This window comes from Sinocyclocheilus rhinocerous, unplaced genomic scaffold, assembly GCF_001515625.1.
Source record: "Sinocyclocheilus rhinocerous isolate Xijiao unplaced genomic scaffold, SAMN03320098_v1.1 scaffold888, whole genome shotgun sequence".
Taxonomy (NCBI): domain Eukaryota; kingdom Metazoa; phylum Chordata; class Actinopteri; order Cypriniformes; family Cyprinidae; genus Sinocyclocheilus; species Sinocyclocheilus rhinocerous.
Genome location: NW_015634016.1, coordinates 114,265 through 130,159, shown reverse-complemented (window position 1 = coordinate 130,159; position 15,895 = coordinate 114,265). Strand labels below are relative to the sequence as shown.

The 15,895-nt window shown below is 37.0% G+C and overlaps 1 protein-coding gene across 6 annotated transcripts in view; it reads right to left on the bottom strand.

The window, feature by feature from the left end:
* Positions 1-15,895, bottom strand: part of LOC107745058 (rap guanine nucleotide exchange factor 2-like) — a 45,646-nt gene that overhangs the window by 15,617 nt on the left and 14,134 nt on the right. For 5 of the 6 annotated variants that reach the window (XM_016558884.1, XM_016558888.1, XM_016558889.1 and 2 more), the window contains exons 2-7: positions 7,380-7,450; positions 7,239-7,295; positions 2,734-2,817; positions 2,567-2,642; positions 2,316-2,483; positions 1,841-1,858 (exon numbers count right to left, since the gene is read on the bottom strand). In XM_016558884.1, coding sequence (XP_016414370.1) covers positions 1,841-1,858; positions 2,316-2,483; positions 2,567-2,642; positions 2,734-2,817; positions 7,239-7,295; positions 7,380-7,450 — 474 coding nt within the window. Of the gene's footprint in view, positions 1-118; positions 430-1,840; positions 1,859-2,315; positions 2,484-2,566; positions 2,643-2,733; positions 2,818-7,238; positions 7,296-7,379; positions 7,451-15,895 lie in introns of those variants that run through there. The other variant, XM_016558890.1, reaches the window with a different exon arrangement.

Genomic DNA, 15,895 nt, shown 5'->3' with positions numbered 1-15,895 from the left:
TTTATTTACAGGTAATGCATGTGTGCGATTAACCTGTTGTTGTAAAAGAATTACACATATTTTTAAATATGCAGGCCTTTGTTTTTTTTAAGAGTGTGTGTGTGAGAGAGATACTCACAGTCCTGGTCTCCTGTCTCCTGACTCCATAGCCATTAGACAGGACTAGCTGTCTCATAGCCTGCAATACTGAATGCCCAACCATCCTGTGTGCATTTAAACTAACCTCTAAAACATTATCAGTCTCTTTCTGTACCACACACTGTTCTAACCGCACCCATTTACTGTTAAAAATATCTATCTCCCCAATGCACTCACTCAGAGAGAGCATCCCTCTCTACTGAAATCAGCCCATCAGCCCATCACCACAGTAACAGACAGCACTCTGGAAGAGAGTGATGTTTCTGCAGACACAATTTTCATCAGACCCTGCCCCTCTGTCCCATTCACACACACACACACACACACACACCAATGTGAGATCATGGGATTATCAAGAGGTTGGTATTGTTTAAGCGGAGGGGGGTGGGGGATGGTTGACACCCACTGCCCTACTAAACCAGTCCGCAGGGTCAACCCTGCAATGACTGACAGCTAACTGAACAATCAGTATGGCGCATATATCTGTTAAGAGACCGCCTTCCTGCTGTCAATCATAACCAGGCCCATTACAAATCAGAGGATAATAAAAAACTAATGCAGAGAGACAGAGACTACATGCTCAAAGTGCCACAAGGGAGAAACTGAGAGTGATAGAAAAGAAGATAGGGAAGCTTTTACCAGATTAGATTTGCTAAGAATGTAGCCAAGACTATGGCTCTGTTCCAAAACCTAGTGATTGCTGTCTACATAGGCTGCTATTTTCTACGGTAGCACTCTCTAGAGAGCAACTCAGTGGGACAAAGGCCCTGTTTCCACCTGGTATATTTGATGTTTTTGCAGTGCTCAGCTGAGATGCATTACCATTTACGCCTGGTCTTAACATGCATTTTAGGGTGTTTGCATGACAACAATGTACAAAAAACTAAAATGTTTTCCTATGTATTTTTGAAAATTGCCCATTCACATGGATCCCTGAACATGTCTAAAATCACTGTATTATGCATGCCAGGCCAGTAGCTGGCGATGTCATTTTGTAAAGAAACACTAAGCACCTGCTCACAGATGCATTCTTCAAGTGCTCATGCAAACCTATAGACTGCGCATGTCTTCACAGTTTAATGAGTTTTCTACTACCTTTGGAAGTGGTCAAAAGTTGACAACCTCAAAGCCTTTTAGACATTTAAATCTGCATTTAGTGTCTTAATTTCTGATCGGATTTATGAAAATGCATCTTAATTAGGGTGTAAACATGGCCAAATAGTGCTCCTCAAGTGAGAATAACTAGTGAACCTTTGTTTCGGAGTGCTCAAATCACTCACACATGCACTGTTGTCTTCGCACAAGTCCGCATGAATGCAAAGATTTGGGCTGCAAACAGACAAAGTGTGACATCATGCAGACGGTCACTGAGCCAGAGCAGAATGCAGACAAGGGAAGTATTCTTTCGGCTTTATTGTGCCAGTATGGTTTACTGTGTGAAAGCTGCAATGTGTACTTTTCTGTGTTACTATCAAAATAATGAGAACAATGTTTTCATATCTGAGAACTTGCGTCAATGTGTCTATATTAGAACACTGTGCTACAGAGTCAAAGCATTTACACCTTTTGAGAAAGTCAACCTATGATTGGTTTACGTAATAGTTGTTTTTTGCAAATAAAGCTGACAGAATATAGCATTTTAACAAAATAAAAAACACAAAACAGCTTTGAAGATATTCGATAGTATTAAAAGGTAAATTACCTGGGATTTTGAGCATTCCTGCATCAAGACAAAATAACAAAAATTAATATGCATTCCATATGTTAATTTGAGGACAAATAAAGTGACACATTACATATAAGTTTTTTTTATGCTGATTAATAAGCTCTATTTTGTGTTAAGATGCACACACTTACATTAAAATCAAATAATATGTATTAAAGTGCTATGGTGCAGTCACAATTAACAATGTTTGGGAAATTTTCATAAAAAAAGAGTCATTTTAATAGGAATCTAATATGCGACTGAGTGAAAGATTTCCCCATGCATATTTCGCAACTGGTTCAAGATGGTCACACAATTCACTGCACTGACCAACAGAAAGCTTCCTCTAAGTGAGAGGCTTTGCCTAAGAAATTTTGCTAATGTGACCGCACTTTTAACAGTTGCAACTATTTGTATAATCATAATGTGATCAAAAGGGCAGATTTAAAACTGTATATATGTGTGAACGGACCGAGTGGTATCCTGGTGGCAGAGGGGGCTTGCTGACTGGATAATGATCAACCGTATCAATTATAGTCTGTCGCTCTCCGCACTGGTTTATCTTGCGGAATCTTCTTCTGGACTGCCGATGAGATGCTTGTCTTTGGAAATACTCATCATTGTCATCCATGTAGTCCACCTGGCAGAGACAAAGAGTGGTTAACTGTATCCCCATCAAACTGATACTGGCTTATTGCACATTTACAGGCCTATGTAACTCACCACAATCATTTCTGAAGCCTCAAGGACGATACACTCACATCCACGACGCAAACTACCCGCAGAACGTTTACCAAAACTGAAATAAAACAGCATACATCACACAAAACACTGAACAGGACACACAGAGGAAAGAATGGGGCAAACCAAACTCAAACAAACACTCATACCTGCTGCGGGGAAGAAACATGGACTCCTTTATAAAGACTGAGCCAGAGAGGAGGATATACCAGCAGGTCCCAATGTCATCAGGACTAGAACACACAAAGACATATATTACAACATTACCCACAAAGACACAATGCTTCTATTTTAGTCCATTCTTACTATTATATTCCGGGTGGAGCAGTGACCTAACAACACACTTGCCACTTTGGGCAAAGGAAACAAATGTAATGAATCATGCAAATGTGGGCGAATGCAGTAGTTTCCAGAGCAAAGGGGCACCAGTGGTTTGCTAGCCTCGCATAGCCAGACTTTTAACTATTCGAATTAGGTCTTGCTGCAGAACCATCCAATTAGACAGTAAGAGTCCATCTGACCAGCATTTAAAGTGACCAACCACAAACTTTTTTTAATGTTATGTGTGTGGATGCAATATCAAAAAGTTTTAGAAAGAATACAGAAGAAGATAGTACGGGTGTAACACTTTAAAGCATGTCTCATATTTAGGACAACCTACATTGCGCACTTTTCCCACATCAGCTCACTCTGTGTCCTCTGTTATTTTTTTAGACTTGTTTGCAACAGTGTATCACTTTATAAATTGATGGGAAATTTTCAAATATGTGTACTGTTAGACCCCTAGAAATTAGCATAAATGTGTTAAAGGAGACATATTATGCCCCTTTTTACAATATGTAATATAAGTCTCTGGTGTCCCCAGAATGTGTCTGTGAAATTTCAGCTCAAAATACTCCACATATCATTTATTATATCATTTTGAAAATGCCTATTTTGAGTGGATGCAGAAACACGCTGTTTTTCGGGCCTGTCTCTTTAAATGCAAATGAGCTGCTGCTCCCCGCCCCCTTTTCCAGAATAGAGCTGTGCCATTACAGCTCGTACCTGCTAAAAACATCTGTTTTGGTTCTGATTATCATGTTTTTCGCTCTGAAATCATGCGTTTTAAACCATATGAGTTTAAACTTCTGATATACGGTTTTCTGAGTGCACACGGACAGAAAGCGGCTGTCACAGCATGTGAGTACTAAACTAAGTTCTCATTCACACACAGGATTACGTTAAAAACGCACATGAGTTACAAAAAACAGTTGGTTATGTCCGTCAAGGTAAACAGCTGGGAAATAAATCGCATGTTTATTTTAGATCTGTTTGACACAGGAATTGTCACTTGCACAATCGAGGCAGTGTCACATCGTCACTAAAGTTTATAAATTGCGTTACTTTTAAATTCTTGCCAGTGTTTAACCATTCAGCACTCGCGCGCTCTCCTGAAGACCGTGCACTCACGCACACTCGCAGCGCACACACATAATGCCAGATTCACATTACTCCGTTTGCAATGCGTATGTGGTGCATATCTTTTCTGCGCTCATGTTAACGTATTAATAAAGCGTTCACACTGCGCACGGTTGCGGTCCAGCAGTGCATTCAGGAGCGTTGTGTCTGCAGCAGTGCAGAGATCGTTTCCGCACCGAGTCTATTTTTGCTGTGCTGTAAGCGCTGAATTAAAGTAACAGCGCATTGTTTGCAGTAAATATGAACATGGATTGACACGAAAATGTAGTAATTACACCATAAATGCATATTATTAAAGTCTACTGTGTTGCACAGTCAACACATATGGCTTTTTGGCTAGGTTTAAAGGGACAAGAGTCACCTAAGAGGGGAATTCCCCCCATTTTCAAAAATGAAATTCAGGCCCTAAAAATCTTGATTGGAGTGGAATGATAATTTGGTATATTCCAATGATATGGAAATAATAAAAAGAAGGCTTTTAAAAGATCGGTATCGGTATCGGCAGATACTGCTTTCTGAGATCGGCCTCAAAAATCCTGATCGGAGCACCCCTATCCAAAAGTATTACATTCGGGATATTCAGTATTGTTCAAAAATACAGTGGATTTTTCAAATGCTTTTAAAAGAAAGTTCACAGTTAGGCTGTATTTAATTGATCAAGAACACAGTAAAACAGTAATATTTTGAAAAGGTATTACAATTGAAAATACCTGTTTTCTATTTTAATATATTTTAAAATGTAATTTATTCCTGTGATGTAAAGCTGAATTTTCAGCATCATTACACATGATCAGAAATCATTCAAACATGCTAATTTGGTACTCAAGAAGCATTTCTGTTTGGATTTGAAATCAAAATAATGGATAAATGTTGTGTTTGTGGTAAACAGCCACGGATCAGTAGTGGACTCCTGTGTGAAAGCTGCTTCCCCTCTCACAAGAGTCACCTAAGAGGGGAATTCCCCCCATTTTCAAAAATGAAATTCAGGCCCTAAAAATCTTGATTGGAGTGGAATGATAATTTGGTATATTCCAATGATATGGAAATAATAAAAAGAAGGCTTTTAAAAGATCGGTATCGGTATCGGCAGATACTGCTTTCTGAGATCGGCCTCAAAAATCCTGATCGGAGCACCCCTATCCAAAAGTATTACATTCGGGATATTCAGTATTGTTCAAAAATACAGTGGATTTTTCAAATGCTTTTAAAAGAAAGTTCACAGTTAGGCTGTATTTAATTGATCAAGAACACAGTAAAACAGTAATATTTTGAAAAGGTATTACAATTGAAAATACCTGTTTTCTATTTTAATATATTTTAAAATGTAATTTATTCCTGTGATGTAAAGCTGAATTTTCAGCATCATTACACATGATCAGAAATCATTCAAACATGCTAATTTGGTACTCAAGAAGCATTTCTTATTATTAATAATGTTGAAAACAGTTGTGCTGCTTAGTACTTCTTGTGGAAACCATGATACTGTTTTTCAGGATTCTTCAAATAGAGCGTTCAAAAGATAGCTCTTCCTCAGAAGCCAAGCACCCAAACATGATTTTGTTCCTCAGACTGAAACATGCCAGTTTGAGAAAGCACTTGCCATTTTTGTGTGCGAAAAGAATCAGAGAACAAACTGTTGGTGGTCCTTGGGCATGCAATATGAGGTTGAGACGGGTGGGTTTTAAACTATGCTGAGGGAAACCATATGAGCCTACGCATTTTGCACAACACAATTCCCAATGAAAAGAAGCACATGGCTGATTTTGGAAAGCACAGACTTTGACAGCCTGGTTAATGTAGGCATTGCACCACAGTGATTTACTGCAGATAATGGGAGGTTACAGTTAGAAAAATGTGGGGGGAAAAATGGGGGGAAAGTACATAAGTGATGGGGAATGTTCCAGGTTTTGATGAGCTAGCATGACTCTTTTTTTCACTTTTCCATAAGAAATTTTGGCCAGACTATGTAAAAGGATTACTTGAACGTTTAAGTATGAACTGAGCAACAAAAAAAAGGAATGTACTAGATTCAATACAAATTAGGCTCAATCAACAATATTTTAGGTGTAATGTTCACAAAAAATACAAGTAAATGTAAAGTGTAAAATATGAAGTTTGTATTTTTGTTAAATCACTAACCATTCAATAAGACCCTGACTTCAATAAGTCATCCATTATCAGGTGCAAATACTTTTCTAGGTGGATGAATTTATTGTTATGTGTTACTGTTGTAATGCAAACAAGTGCATGTAAACAGTCCCTTTCTGGCATGCTTACAGGCTAACAAAGTCAGCTTGGATGTAAGACACTTTACAGACAATACTCTCATGCCAACAAGTATACCGTTTATGTCCTGTGGTTGTACTTTTGAAACCGTGTGTATTTTAATGTTCATTTCCTGGCTCAATGTGCTCAGTGTAACTGCTTTTTTTTACCCAAAATATTTTCTGTGGAAACTGATATTGTGTCACTCACTAATACTGTTGATGATATTTAAATATTCCTTTAATTCCTTTCATTATATCAGCGGTAACCCAAGCAAACAGGGGGTCCTGAACAGAATGTTTTATTTTAATAAGCAGTGTGTGTGTCTATATTCAAAAAGCCTTTAGAAGCTTAACCCCCGTCTGTAGATGGACGTTACAGATTTAAATGAACTGAGCACCAGACAGATGTCGGTGTGTGTTTGTGTCTGAGACAGAGAGAGGGAGAGTAAGCAGATGTGTGTGTGTGTGTGTGTGTGTGGACAAAATCATCCTTGTGACTTTGATGTAAACCTCTGATAAACTGACCTAGAAAGTCGTGGCCTAATGGTTAGAGAGTCGGACTCGTAACCCAAAGGTTGCGGGTTCGAGTCTCGTACCGGCAGGGATTGTAGGTGGGGGGAGTGAATGTACAGCTCCCCTTCAATACCACGACTGAGGTGCCCTTGAGCAAGGCACCGAACCCCCAACTGTTCCCCGGGCACCGCAGCAAAAATGGCTGCCCACTGCGCCGGGTGTGTGTTCACGGTGTGTGTGTGTTCACTGCTGTGTGTGTGCACTTTGGATGGGATAAACGCAGAGCACTAATTCCTAGTATGGGTCACCATACTTGGCCACATGTTACGTCACTTTTAGATAGAGATACATTTTCTGACAGCCTTTGTGAGTGTGTATTGAGTGTGTGTGTGTGCGCGCGTTTGGATACTCACTAGTATAAAACCTCATTAGCTTCATGCTGTTCATATCGAACTGTCTCACACATCAACCTGCAAATGAAATAAACAAGAGTGTTAAGCACATTCCCTCTGCAATGTAGAAATGAAAGTACCCTCAGTCAAACACGCTGGTACCTGAGCTGATGTTCCCTCAAGTTGGACAGCGCTTCCATGCCATGGAGGTACGAGTACACGATCTGCAGATCCTGCAAAACAGAGACATAGAGAAGGTCATACACTGCTACTTTACAGTGATGCCACTTTACATGAATAGGGTACAAACTGATGTCCTATTTACTACCAAAACCATAACATTTAGCTCTGTGCCACATTTTGCACGCAACCATTTGCTGTTAACAAATGATTTCACATTTAGCATTTCTAAAAATTGTGACACCCAAGCATTTCGACCTTTTTTAAAGCATGGCATGAAGACAAGCAAATAATCTTATTTCAGATTATTTCAACTTTTTAGACAAATTGTATTATTGACTGCATTTGTCAAACTCAACAACCAACCAATACTAAAGTTATTGTAGGAAAAAAGAAAAAACTAAATAATACATTTATCAATATATCTAGAGCCCAATGTGTTTTTTAAATGTTAAAAAAAAAATGTTGTTACATAATTTGTTTATTCTATGTTCATTGATGGAAAAATAAATCTATATTTAGATATGTCTCAAATTTTGTAAACATGGCAAACCTAAAAATTGTTTAGTTAGACTTTAATTTAGCTGAGGACATTTTTTAAAAGCACCTTTTTCACTTGTAATTTTTTTTGTGGGGGAAATAAATGTTTTATTTAAGAGGTTTAGCAAACCAAACACAAAACACATGACAAACATGAGCAGCAATAAATAAGTAAATGCATATTATATAAATATTTTTTACAAACGTATACAAGGACACAAATTTCCCTGATTAAACCTGTTTTACCCCTTCAAGTCACTTAACACCTGCGTGTATGTACACCAAAGCCCCAGTAGGAGGTGCCCTATATATGTGAATATATACACAAACAATAAATACACATCATACCTATACCAAACACACAGTATATGCACAACCCTACTTAATCATTATTTAACTCCGCCCATCTTAAGTTACACAATTAGTGTTTAATAAGAATGGAATGTTTGCAGATACTCCATCATTCACTCCTTCACTTTCAGGTCTCTTTTTTCCTCACTACTTCTGTCATTATTCTGTTCCTCTTTTGATAAGATAAAAGACAATATGGATGTGTCTCACAACCTAGCAATTTAGTAGTTCATTATGTTGGCCCAAAACATTGCTGAGCAAACCTTAAAAATATTTAAAGCTAGCTACTTTTGTTTTAATGGCAAATACATTTAAGGGTTGTTGTTGATGTTTGTTACTGCCACAGTAATGCAATGTTAGGTATACAACAGGACTGTGTGCTTGCAACGCACTGGTCAAGAATTGTGTCTTTGTTATACATGTTGCTGGTCTAATAGACACTTGTCTATGGATTATTTGATAAGCAAATGACAGATTAGGAAAATCTGGTTGGACGAATGGTCAAAGACTGTTCTGTTAATGCAGCTGAACAATCATTCTTTTCAATGAGGTTAGCTATATGAACCTATTATGCAAGAGCATATCGAATACCAGGAAGAGGAAAGAGCTATACACAGCAGATGCAACCACATTAATGCTAAAATAGAAACCCTTTATTCACACTTCTGCAATGCGAGAAAACAGCGAGACGGAAAAACCTCAAGCCAAGTACAAGTACCTTCAAAGACCCAAAATTATTTTCATAACAGAAACTAAAAAGTGACTACAAACTAGTGTTGTCACAATACTAGAATTTATAACTTCGATACAATACTGTAAAAAAAATATTCACATTTTATTCAAAATGACTTAAACGCAAGTCAATCTGGTGCACTTTTTGTTGTGATATTGTCTCAGTCAACATCACATTCACATTTTAGAAAGCCAAACAATTTGAATGATAATAATAACAACTTTATATTATTATAATTATTATTATATCTAAGAAAGAATTATATTATGTTGTAATACAACTGCAAATTAAAATGAAAAAGAATATTGTATATTGTTGTATAATTATATTATTTTAGTTTACTGTAGCAAAATTGGAATAAATGTCTTCATTTTTCATTTGCCAGTTACACCCTTAAGCATGGCTCAATGCCAATTTATATATTACAGAAAAACTACTAGCCTAATTTATACAAAGTTCAAACATTATGAAAGGTTATCAGATATAAAAAAAGTGAAGTCAGTAATAAAATAAGAACAAATAAACAAATTAAAACCAATGATACAAATAAACAGAATAGAACATATACAAATGAAAACAGTTTTTCAGGCAGGTCTAACAGTGATTTTCTCTGTCTTTTGTTGTTTGAATTACATTAATAACACAGCTCGGTTATCTTAATGCTGAATGGATCTATAATGATACGTGTGATTTCTTCCTCAGCTGTTCATGTTTCCTGTTTCCAGTTATGACATAACTGACTGTGTTTTTGACATACCTTGACATATTTATCCATTCAAGTGCAAGAACACACAAAATAGAACTCAATTCAGCATCAGCGCGCTGTCTGAGAGACGCAGGTCTCTGTATGGGTGCACAGTAAACACTGCACGAGTACAGAGTTCTCGATTGCGTGTTGTTGCGCTTAAATGTTTAAACTGACGAGACTTCGTTTCGCTAGATAAGACCCTTATTTCTCAGCTAGAATCGTGCAGAGCCCTTTGAAGCTGCATTGAAACTGCATTTTTGACACTGAAATCGTTGGCCACCATTGAAGTCCACTATATGGAGAAAATTCTTGGAATGTTTTCCTCAAAAAACTTAATTTCTTTGGCGACTGAAGAAAAAAAGACATGAACATCTTGGATGACATGGGGGTGAGTAAATTATCAGGACATTTTTATTCTGGAAGTGAACTTATCCTTTAAACACGCGCACTGGGTCTTGCAGCATCAACTGTGAACTGGGCTGCTGAAAACACTGGATTACGAACAAAGTGAAACTGCGACAGATTAGACTGTAGTGGGTCGTAACACCATAACAGAGCGCTTCAACTCAATAGAATGAGACGAGTGTCACTGAGTGAGTGACAGGTGACATTAGGGCTGGGACGATAAATCGATTCAGAATCGATTCGTGGATCGATTCTTAAGATTTTCAGAATGCATCGCGATTCCTCTGGAATCGATTCTGAGCTTAGATTTTAACAGCAGATGGCGCTCTAATCTAGTTTTTATCCGCACACTCAAATGCTCATGAAGAAGAGTGCTAAAGAGCACTTGTGCGTTCGGCTGATTCATGTAATTCCACCTCAGCTCAGAATGCTTTTATGACTTGAGATTAATGTAAACACAGCCCACTGTGAACACCTTTGTAATTCGCTTCAACCTTTTCGAATTTTATGAATGATTATTTTAGGTTCAAGTGTGTGTAAGGATTTGGAAACAAGCAGAGTACGGCTGTTTCTAAAGCATGCAGCGCCATCTGCTGTTCAAAACTAAGCTCAGAATCGATTCAAGAAAGAATCGCGATGCATTCGGAAAATGCTTTAAGGGACAGTCATGCAGTCCTGTTGACACAAGTTTAGTGTTACCAACTAGGCATTTCCTGCGACTTGGTATGAGATTTCAACATTTCACGGATGTGATGAGGTCATATTGGCTCTATGCTTAGGTTATGATGACGGCTTGATTCATACTGTCAGAAAAGAAAAACAAACTACATACAATGAGGTCCAAATATAATATGATATAAAATTAATTTACACAAATACATATAAGAGTGAAAACGTACATAAAATTCAGACATTTCTTATTTTTACATCACAATGTTTAATTATTTTTAATTTGTTAAAATTGTAAAACTGATTAATTCTAGGTTTAAATCTGAATTTGAATCCCAGATTTTCAATATGTCTCAGAGTTTGTGTGAAGTGAAGTGAAGTGTGGAGACCTTTAAAGGCCACAACATTCACACATAATCTGTACCATCAGCTCTTCACAGTAAACTCACTCAAATGGGACATCAGAGGCGTGACTTTCCTTCTCTCCTCCCTGACATTCCAACAACCTTTCTCATGTTCTTTGACTCCCCTTCAACCCATCCATCCATCACTCCCTCATCCGCACTCACTACAGTCAAATGAAACTAAATTCAAACTGCCCAATGGGTTCCATTTAGGGGTGGTGTGCTGTGGTCTGCAATTGGTTGATTTGAGTAGAAGGGCAGGGATGTTTATTCTTGGACTATGGCATTTCCTCTTTGAGAGACAGACACGCACAAAGAATTCTGATTATGGCAATGGACTGAGTCCTCTGAGTCAAGAGACCAAGGTCACATTTCAGTTAATTGTAGAAGACCTGGCCACTGGATCACTCAAATAAATGAATAAATTCTGGAAAATACTTATTTGCACACTTGTTTAAAAATAGGACATTCACTTTCATTTTCACTTATAAAAGTACAATGTTTTTGAAACAATGAAAAAACATGTCAGTGTAACTTTAAGTTAAGTTACAGTTCCTTTTCAGTGAAATAGCAACAGTTACTGTTCATTTCCATTTTCTCACAGCCTGGCATAAGAAGTTTCAAATCCTTAAACTAGCCCTACATGGATTTACCAGAATCTGAAAAATCACCCATTATAAACGGGGTTCTCACACATTTAGACAATTAAATTTGCACTATTTCTTTCCAATTGTTTGGAATAACTGAATCATTCAAATTCAGACTAATTCAAATTCAGATGCATACCATAATTTATCTAAAAACCAGTTTAACTATTATTGAATAAAAATAAACTCAAACAATTTAGCTTAGAAATAGTACATTACTCATTTCCTTGTTTCACTCTACTCAACAACAATATTAAGTTGATTAAATATTAACAGCTACAAAAACATCTTCAATATTTTACACAACTTTTAATATTTTATTAACATCTGTGACACTCCCAGGCCTCAATAAATAAATAAATAAGTTAGTTAGTTAAACTCGATGACTGTGGGAACACTCAAACACAACGATTCTTCAGGGAAAATGAACTACCTTCTGTCTTCTGTTTGACCCATGTGCCACTAGCTGTTTCCATCCACCTATTTTTATGCGCATTTTCGAATATCGCATTTAAAAAAACGCTGGATGGAAAGGCCAAGATGCGCATAAATTCTAAAAATGCGCATAAAAAAACGTATGCGCACATTTGATTAGGATAAACCTTTTTATCCGATAAGAAAAAATGCACAAATTACGATGTAAACACATTTACCGAATAAATTTTTCCATGTGCATCGAAAAAGTCATGTGACTTTGCCCTATGAGACGGGATAACTTGCCTAACCAGCGGACCGATCTCATTCACAGCATCTATATGTTATTATGGTCATTCTGAAATGCCTGAGCAAAGTCTGTCGTCAAAGTATTTCTGTATAATTGTCTTACACGACTGTGTTCCCAAACAGCTGGCATCCACCTCCGAAAGCAATGACTGCATTTACTGTGTTTCGTCTGCACGCTCTGAGGCGCAAGTAATTTATCATATATGAAAATTACTATATCCAGTGGCTTCTTCTTTTTATAGTGATATTTAGTGCTAGTTTACCAGGAAGTGGCAATTTTGTTCTCTTTGACTCGTTTGATGGAAACGGTGCTTTATTCGCGAATGTTTTATGCGATATTCCAGTTTTGCAAGACCCTAAAGAATCATATCAACTTGTGGAAAATGGGCATCTGATGACCCCTTTAAACTAACTAGACACTAGTAAAACAGTAAGTAGGAATTAATTATATTACCAATAACTATCACCAACCAATTATATTGTAGGTATTTGGTGCGTTACCAAGTTCAACTGGTTTTTGAGTCGTGTGGTATTACAAAAGATAACAGTGAAGAAGTGTTTTTATTGTTTAAAAACTCAAACAACATGTGATTTTGCACTATATAAAACTCAACATGCGATTCTGCATTTCTCTAAAAGCCCTTCCAGGAGGTCTCATTCACTAATGGCTGATTCGCTACTACACAAAAACAGGCAGGAGGGAGGAAATGAAACCATTGTTATGAAACTGCTGGGCTAATGTGTTTCGGAAGAATGTGAATCAATTCCAAAGTCCATTTTTTTACACAATGCCTAAGTAAAATTAGACTGTATAAACATTGTTATTTTTCCCAACAAGTCACAAAATCAGATCTTCACAATGCAAAATTATTTTTTACATTTTGTGATACAAAGCTGTTTTTGATGGCAGGTTTTTCTAACTGGAGTGAAACATAAAATTCAGTAAATAGCAATCAGAGTATACGCGGGATCATTGGAGCGCTCAAAATTTGCTAAACCTTCTTGCTGTCCTTACACAGCCTGAAATGCCCATAATGTATCACAATTGATCTGAGCAGATGGTTCCTTTTCAGATTTGATGTATGTTTCCAACACATCAGCAAGCTCAAAAGATTTAGTAAACCCTGACAAACAGATGTCCCACATTAAGTCATCATGCAGATGAAACATGGCACTTTTATGGCTTGGAGGAAAAAATTATGAGATGTGTGTGGGTGGCATAATTGTCAAGATTGTTTTTTTCTACATGGCACTGTTTTTGGTAAATGGAAGAAATGATATGTCATAATTATGAAACGGGTAATTTCATGGAAGCCTCAGAAGCAGGGGAATAAAAATCATTTTCGGATGAGTTTTATTTGTTCAACATTAGTGTACATGCTCTTCTGGAGCTTACACAGAATCAACAATACATACAATAAAAGGCAAGAGACTTTAGATGACATTTGATATGAGAGAGAGAGAGAGAGAGAGAGAGAGAGAGAGAAAAAGTAAGTAAGTAAGAAAGTTTAAATAAGTTTTAAATACTTTTTACATTTATTTGATATTGTATTAAAAATGTAAGGTAAGGAAATGAACTGGGTTACTCTGGGACAGTTGTGTTACTTTCAAGCTGTTTAACAAAGCATAAAAAATGGATCACAACAAATGAAAGATTTTAACTGCAGCTAAAATATGAATATTTTATACAAATATTAAAAATGAATGTGAAAGTTAAACCATAATTATTAATTTTCCTTGAATTAAAAGCACTCTTGTCAGATTGTGTTTCATTCGATTGTATTTCATATTCAGCTTGTGGTCTGTATAATTGACCCCTTGCTCTTAAAGTGTTTTTGTGAACGTATACATTAACAATAATCATATTAGTAAATACAAATCTGTCACGTTCCAGTCTGATTTAAGAATTACAACAACACCTTTAGTCTTACAATTAACACTAAAACAGGAGTTAAAGACTAAAGTTTAGTGCCTAGATTTCAATCTCAATCAAGTTGTTTTCGCTTTTCTGTTTGTCTCTCTTATTCCCTCTTCCTCCTTTTCTTCTACTTCTCTCCTATCTCAGTACATCTCATTCTTCTGCTCTTTTCCTGTTGCTCTCAGCAGCAAGCACACCAAGGCGAGGGTCATTACATGAGGAAGTAACACCTTAAAACTCCAAAGTCCCTGTTGTACACTTGCCCTAATATGTGTGTGCTCACGCTCACGGACATAACAGGCTTATAAAACATAATAACTGGCAGGGGAACACAGACAATTGGTTATGCAAGGAGAGAATGGAGTCTCTCGCAAGGGCAAAGCTTCAATATCCTGAAATGTTTACAAATGGATAATAGCAAACGGCACACAAACACACTTCCTTACATGCAAACAGACACACACACCACAGTTGTGAGAATGTTGTGCACAGGCACAATCATAAGTAAGTTTCAGCGCGGCTTTCCGCTCTCATTGTGGGCATCTGGTATCTTAACCATGTATGAGACTGAATGAGCGTGTGAAAAAGAGAAAAAGCAGGAAGAGAGAAAAACATAAGATTGAAAAGATATATAGGCAAAACAATTGATTATAGTGTGAATTAGGGCAGGGTGATATTCTTGTTATAGTCACAATTATTTTACTTAGAAAAATGAAGAAACATTGTCACAAGCACAGTGATTTCAAAGAGTTTTCTAAAGACTCAGAGCGGTTTTGTCTTGCAAGTAAGAAAGTGTTAAAATGTTTCTTACTGAAACTCTGATTAAAGCAAAAACAGCATCAGCGTAAGCTAGATTTATTTGAATCAGCACAAATATACTGCACAGACCTAGTGGAAATATATGACTGCAACAGTGTGACTAATTCTTTGACCCGTGCCACCGTTTCACAAACACCTGAGGCCCTGACCATAAACCAACTGCAGCAACGGTACGTCTGCTTGTCTACATGATGGCATCTGTGGAAATGCTTATAGTAAACAATAAAAAAGAAACAGGAAAATGACAAAAAGGGAAAAAAAAAACAATGTGGCAAGTCCTTATGGATCAAATACTATTGGCAGTTTACCAATTTATCACCTAATCTAAGTTCCTGTCCTTTTTCCCACCACTGCTGTGCTACCCCATAATATACTACCGGACAAAAATCTTCATGAAAACTATATTACCTCTTTTTAAAGTCAGCATTAAATTACAATTTATCCTATCTATTTTGTAAATGCATGTTACAGATAGTGATATTTGGCATTTTTAAAATATCGGCATCGGCCGATGCGTTCGAGGCGGGACTTTTATTTTGAC